Source organism: Neltuma alba, unplaced genomic scaffold (genome assembly GCF_004799145.2).
Source record: "Neltuma alba isolate B1F8T4 unplaced genomic scaffold, ASM479914v2 tig00012135_pilon, whole genome shotgun sequence".
Taxonomy (NCBI): Eukaryota; Viridiplantae; Streptophyta; class Magnoliopsida; order Fabales; family Fabaceae; genus Neltuma; species Neltuma alba.
This window is the reverse complement of record NW_021636686.1, coordinates 335,933-342,439: the sequence shown is the minus strand read 5'-3', so window position 1 is coordinate 342,439 and position 6,507 is coordinate 335,933. Positions and strand designations below refer to the sequence as shown.

Below are 6,507 nucleotides of genomic sequence, written 5' to 3'. Positions count from 1 at the left end.
ATTCCTAGGACCTCGTCAATTTACCAATCAAATCATGCTCACATTACATTGCATGAGCAGAGACACCATAGAACAAGGAAAAATTTATTAAGGAGGATTATATGATGGGTAGTGAGGCATTTACTTGAAAATTTTAATTTACAATGCTGAAGGAGGATTATATGATGAGAAGTGAGGTATAATTAAGATACACTTTATTAATTTTTTTGTGATCTTTTTATCTATGGGCCATTCCTAGGTGTAATATTTGTTTTTGCATTATCTTTTCAGTGTTCTGTGTGAATTTTTGCAGAACAAATATTGAAATAAGGTCAATCTCTCGAGTAGTGAAGTGAAACAAGAAGTCCTTGAGAAAGTTATCTGATACAGGAGTTATCTTGGAGGACCACAATGAAATTTTACTTATTGTTTGATCATAATCTTCAAATATAAATATAAATAGTTGAATTTCTTATCTCCACAATTTTATTTTCGTTAAATGATTGTTGAATTTCAGAGATGGTGAAAACCATGTTCTCAGTTATAGTTGAGATAGAGAATTATTTGCCAATTTTTCTGACAGCAATCAAAATTCTTTGTATCTTGATGGGGGTAGTGCACGAGATCCGTATTCCTCACACAAGACATGCAGATTACAGAATCAATCTGACTGTTAGTGGTGATTATTATTTTAAGAAGCTTTCTCACAAACTAGCATAACAATTACATGTGCATTTAGATTTTAGCTTATTTGGAATTTGTGGTGCAAGGTCAAGGTTTCTTATTCTCCCCCGTTTCCTGAAAAACCTTTTGAAGATGAGAAGTCTTGTTCAGAAACATGTTTGCTGAGTATTATGGCTTATCACATGCAGTTTTAGGAAGCTGACTTTTCTTAAACAATTACTTCCTTCTTAATTTTGGGTCCTCAAGTATCATTATCTTGCTTAAGAAGGTCGCAATTGTCATTTTCCATATCTAAAAGTTGCCGCTGCATCAGAAATACTGAGGCTATATTACAGACCGAAATCAGTTTTTGCGACAATTAGGTCAATAACCTACGACGCTTAGAACTGTCATAAATCAAGTATGCTGCAATCTTCTTCACAGGGAATTGAGGCCCAATATATAAAACAAGCTCCACCAGATCACCAGGTTGAACACTTGAAATGATACTTTGCCATTCCGTGTCTTCATGGAAAGTTGCCGAGTCTCCCTTGCAGTGTTTAACATAAGCCTTCGTGTAGTTAATGATCAGAACATTGATGATGAGAAATCGAGGGCTTCTGTTATCCATGAAAGAAGAATACACAACATTGAGAAGCATCGCTTTCAAGTGACAACCTATGACTTGAGGCACCTTAAAAATTACAGAATGTCCTTCACCCTTGTAGATGAACCAATCAGGATACTGATCACCAGGTAGGTGAGAACCACCCCACCCACCATTATTCCATCCCTATATATTGCATCAACACAGGAATCAAGGGCTTGTATTTAGGTACTTATACAATGATGTGGCCCAAAAAAGGGAAAATAAAATATCGACTCCCTTCATTTTCACATACTCATTAGACTTGTGGGAAGTAATAATGCATCTGTCCGGTGATAGTGTTCGTTAATGAAACTATAGATTTTTCATGCATGTAAGAAATATTGATGTAAGTTAGGTTCTTCAGATAACTCATATTTCCAAACATGATTGGGGGTAGAAAAGAGAACAAAGACAAACCTGTAGTATTCTGTCTTTCAATATGTCTATTTTGCTGCTCTCTCTCATTTGAATTAGAAGAGAATAGAAGGAATCCGTTGGTCTTGCATTGTTAACTTGATCATGACCGACAGATGATGCAGAAGCTCCCACGTATGAGAACTGTGATGTGCTTGGCGTGGATTCCAATTCCACGAAGTTTGTCCCATACAAGGCATCCAAAAGTCTCGTCAATTCTCCATTGGATTGAGACTGTGATCGGCATTCCTCCCACATACCTCGAAGCTTGGCAAGATCGCCTAGAAATGGAGATAGGCCATGAAAGCCGCCATTCTGTACAACAGAAAAAACTAGAGATGACATCCTCAGCAAAAATGCTTCACTGCTGGACTGGGGAATATCAGTGGGTGACATCCAAGACCATATGAGAGAAGGAAATACATCTTGTGCTCTTCCTTTAAGGCCTGGGAAAGATACATATCCATGTTTAAGCGCTTCCAATCTTACTAATGACTTGGGTACTACTGTTATGGCAGTATTATCTGCCTTTAGTACTGTCATGGATTCCATCTGCTCAATATCTTCTTCTAAATGGTCAACCAACGAACAACCAGAAAGAATGAGAGTTTTTACTGATTTCAACTTGTAGATGCTTCTAGGAAGAACCCTTAGACACTTGCAGTCTTCTAGATTTACCAAAATGATTTTTTTTAGATCTCCAATGCTTTGGTGAACTATCTTCAAGCTCCGACAATCTTTCAGTACTAGCTTTTCAAGATTTGGCAGGTTTGTAAAATCAGGAGTTTGTCTCAAGTAAGGTGAGTGACTGAGAATGAGGATTGTCAAACACCGCAACAACTGCAAAAAAATGAAGTTTCATGTGAAAAATTAATCAAATTATAATACTAACGTCTTAAAACATTTGACAAGTGGGGAAAGACAAATTCATACCTGGGGCTTCTTCCAAACTAGCCTGAGGTTGCTGTATTTAAAGTCAATAGCAACTAAGTTTTTCTGATACAAGCTGTCAGGTATAGATTTTAAAGGAAATCCAGGCCAACAAAGCCACCTTAGCTTATTGGAAAGATGCCTATAATCTCCTTCAAGATTTACATACTCTAATTCGAGCAATCTGAGTTTTCTCATTGCCTTGAATGCCTTAGCATCAATCTCACATACTTCATGGGGCTTCTTTAAGGATAGGCACTCAATAACTTTTGTTCCCTGTTAAAACATACAACAAAAATTTTACAGGAAAAAGAAATATTCACCATTTGCTAAGATAAAGACAATACACTAATTATACATGATGCTTATGACAAAGGGAATATGGAACTCGTAAATTGAAGCAACAAAAAGGAAGAAAGTACATAACTCTTGTTTTCTAGTGGAAAAACAACGCATGTTCTTTGACATTAGAGCTTGCAAAAGAAAATAAGAAATGAAAGAAATCTTTACTGTGTTTTGCATTAACACTTTAGTTACATCCTCCTGAAACCACAATCTACTGCGATCCTCGAGGTCCTTTCGTGGGCTTCCACAAATGATTTCTCTTCCCATATCACGTAATAAGTCATGCATTTCAAGCTTGTTATTCTTCCTATTAAAATTTACTAGGCATCGCTCAATGAGGGTTGTTATTCCGATTTTTGCTTTAAATCCACATCCATTTAATATATGCGTCGCATAGTTTCTATCCTTATTGATAAAGAAGCAACATATGTCAAGAAATATATTCTTCTCCATATCATCCTTTAATCCATCAAAACTTATTTTTAACTTTGCTTGTATCTCATCATTTGGAATCCTTTCTAGTTTGGACAACACATCCTCCCATTCTTCAATTTCTCTATCAAACAAATAAGAACCAAGGACTTCAAGAGCCAGAGGAAGTCCTCCGCAGTAAGCAACTACACTTTTAGAAAGTTCTATGAAGTTTTCAAGGGGAGCTTTTTGTTTAAAGGCATGCCAACTGAAAAGCTCGAGTGACTCAATTTCATTCATTGTTTCCATTTTATACTTGTGATCAGCTCTAATGACACTAAGCAGATGCAGATCTCTAGTTGTTATGACTATTATACTCCCAGGACAAAACCATTCAAGACTTCCACATAAAGCGTTTAGCTGATTGACGCTATCCACATCATCCAATACAATAAATGCTTTTATGTGGGGAAGTCTTTCTTGAAGTATCTTTATCCCTCTATCAATGTTAGGTATCTTGAAAACTTCTGTATTAATGATATCAGAAATGAGTTGCTCTTGCAAATTAACTAGGTCATTAGAATGCTTTGAATTTTCTCTTATCTGTGCAAGAAAACTTCTTGCTCTTCTAAATGTACGACCAATTGTATTGTAAAAGGCTTTGGCAACAGTTGTTTTGCCAACGCCTCCCATCCCCCAGAGGCCAATGATAAGAGCCTTTGTTAATGTCTTTTTTGACAATTTACTTGTCAATTTCCGAACTTGAGACTCTATTCCTACTGGACGCTCAGCAACAAACAATTGTCCAGCATCTACTTTCTCTAAAACATCCTTCACAACGGTATCAAGCAGCTCAACTTCAGACCTGTCAATAATAAATGTCCATGAAACAATACGATCAACCACATAAATAGCATCATTATCAGAAATAAAACCGATAAGACTTACTTTAAACAGAAGAATTTTAGTGGACCATTAAGAATAAGAGATGGACCAATTTAGCTATTAAATATGTATATGCATCATAGGAAAAACTTTCAAGCGTTGGATAAATCGCTAGGCATTAATTTCTGGAACCGAACAGAAGGCTTCAAAAAGGAGGCCAATGGCACAAGGAGGCTATTGGAGCTTTGTTATCACTCAGTTTTTAACTCTTCATATATTTTTAATTGGACCTTCATCTGCTCATATTTAGCACAGAATTACAGTATTATATTAGAATTAGTTATTTGTCCAAAATATTAGAATTAAATATTTGTCCGTGGCTGCAAGAGCAAAACAGGCAACGTAATTATAATAATTTCTCTAACATTTTCAAGTGCACGATGAATTTATAGCGATAACTTTTAAAACTCACATAAATTTATTGTAAAATAAGAATAAATTATACAAACTGCTTTTTTTTTTTTAAACGCATAAATTTTACTTTTATTTTCTAGACATATATAGCCTTTGTTTAACCTATATAAGAAAAATATAAAAGACTTCTAATTTTACTAAGTTATATAATTTTTTTCTATTGAATTCTGTTTCGTTTTAAAAAATAAAATGGTTAATACAAACTTTGCCCTTCAAGTCTACCTACATGGTTTCTTTTCATTTAAAATATTAATCTTTATAATTTAATAAAAATTCAGATTATTTTACCTCTTGAGATACCAAAACCTATGATTTGAAATTTGAATAACTAGAGAGACAAAAAAATTATATTAACCTTAGAATAAAATTATGAAAGCATTCTGAGTTTGACGCATCGTAATTTCCTTTTCTTTCCTTTTCTTTTCTTTTTTTTTTTGGGTCTTTTAATGAGAGCTGGTTTGGAATTCGTTACCGAAATGTTCCGGAATCAAACCCGGAAAGGTTGCTGATTTCTGTGAGTGCCTGCCTCCACCGCAACACTTGGCGATCACCGCCCCCTCCCAACCTTAGCTCATGTCGTTTCATCGCTTCACCATATGTGCCTGTCTGTTTACGAACATGAGACGGATCTGTGTTATAGAATATGGGAATAACCACCTGAGCTGCAGATTTTCGACACTCCATTATATTCACCAGTTCATCCAGACACCATCTGGAAGATGCATAATCGGGAGACAAAATTACCAGCGCAATTCGTGATCGTTCAATTGCTTGCAATAATGAGGCAGAGATCTCTTCTCCCCTCTCAACGTCTACATCGTCCATGAAAGCATGGATCCCTGACCGTCCTAGAGCGCTATAAAGATCAGAAGTAAAACCGTCACGAGTGTCCTCGCCCCTAAAACTCAAGAACAAGTCGTAAGTCCAGGAAGAACTAGAAGAAGAAGAAGAAGCCATGGGTTATTGAGGGAATCAAGCAGGAGGCCAATCAATAAAACGCTTCAACGGATCGATCACAATTCATCACAGGATGGAGAATATCGATGGGGTATCGACGGGAGTGTGACTTCATAATTGATTCCTTTATTAGTCGCCCACGTCTGAATACTTTTCGTACAAACAAGTCAGTCAACTATAACTGTTTTTGGTCCCCAGAAGTCGGGTTAATGTATCGCGTCTTTCCTATTAGGCTTTTGGGCTTATTCTCTCCCATTGATATTTTTTAGGGGCAGGGAATACGGGACCATTGACAACGATGGCGGCTTAAGATTAGGCAATACTGGTTTTTTTTTTAAAAAAAAAAAACTGTGATAATAATGAGTTTGACAGTACAGGCTAATCTATCTATTGATATATAATACTAGGGTACAAAGCAAGAATTATTGCAGCACGACAAATCGCATCACTTATGAGTAGATAAATGTTTTTCTTTTTTTTTTTAAAAAAAAAAGCCACATTTTTTACCCATGTTGCTAATAGTCCTATATATCCGCTTAAATTGGCCGCTTAATATTTAAATTGATTTATAAATGGATAAATTACGGGAAGAACTATATTCGCAAAATCCGGAAATGTGTGGCAATTTTTTATTATATATTTATGGGCAATCTTCTAAAAGAAATCCCTAATAATTATAATTGTATCTTTTATTAATTATTAATAGACCTAAAATATCAATAAACCACAACCTTAGAGCCTGGGCATCTTCACATATTTTTAATTATCATTTGACTTAAAATAAAAATCTAGAATAAATA

At 35.5% G+C, this 6,507-nt stretch overlaps 2 protein-coding genes and 1 long non-coding RNA gene across 3 annotated transcripts; all 3 read right to left on the bottom strand.

The window, feature by feature from the left end:
- Positions 1-917: 917 nt before the first annotated feature.
- LOC114723368 (uncharacterized) lies at positions 918-1,758 on the bottom strand. Its single transcript, XR_003738230.1, has 2 exons — positions 1,709-1,758; positions 918-1,435 (listed from the first exon to the last, which is right to left on the bottom strand). It is a non-coding gene; the product is annotated as an uncharacterized LOC114723368 (long non-coding RNA).
- A 19-nt stretch (positions 1,759-1,777) lies between these two features.
- Positions 1,778-2,428, bottom strand: LOC114723344 (uncharacterized; the record flags this gene model as incomplete). The annotated part of the gene is made up of 1 exon (XM_028909540.1): positions 1,778-2,428. A coding segment is annotated over exon 1 (480 nt), but the record flags the coding sequence as incomplete, so codon positions are not given.
- Positions 2,429-2,483: 55 nt separating this feature from the next.
- LOC114723343 (TMV resistance protein N-like) lies at positions 2,484-5,707 on the bottom strand. The gene is made up of 5 exons (XM_028909539.1): positions 5,223-5,707; positions 3,173-4,256; positions 2,801-2,911; positions 2,639-2,669; positions 2,484-2,545 (listed from the first exon to the last, which is right to left on the bottom strand). Exons 1-5 carry the CDS (start codon positions 5,705-5,707, stop codon positions 2,484-2,486), a joined length of 1,773 nt encoding a protein of 590 aa, XP_028765372.1.
- Between the last annotated feature and the right edge of the window lie 800 nt (positions 5,708-6,507).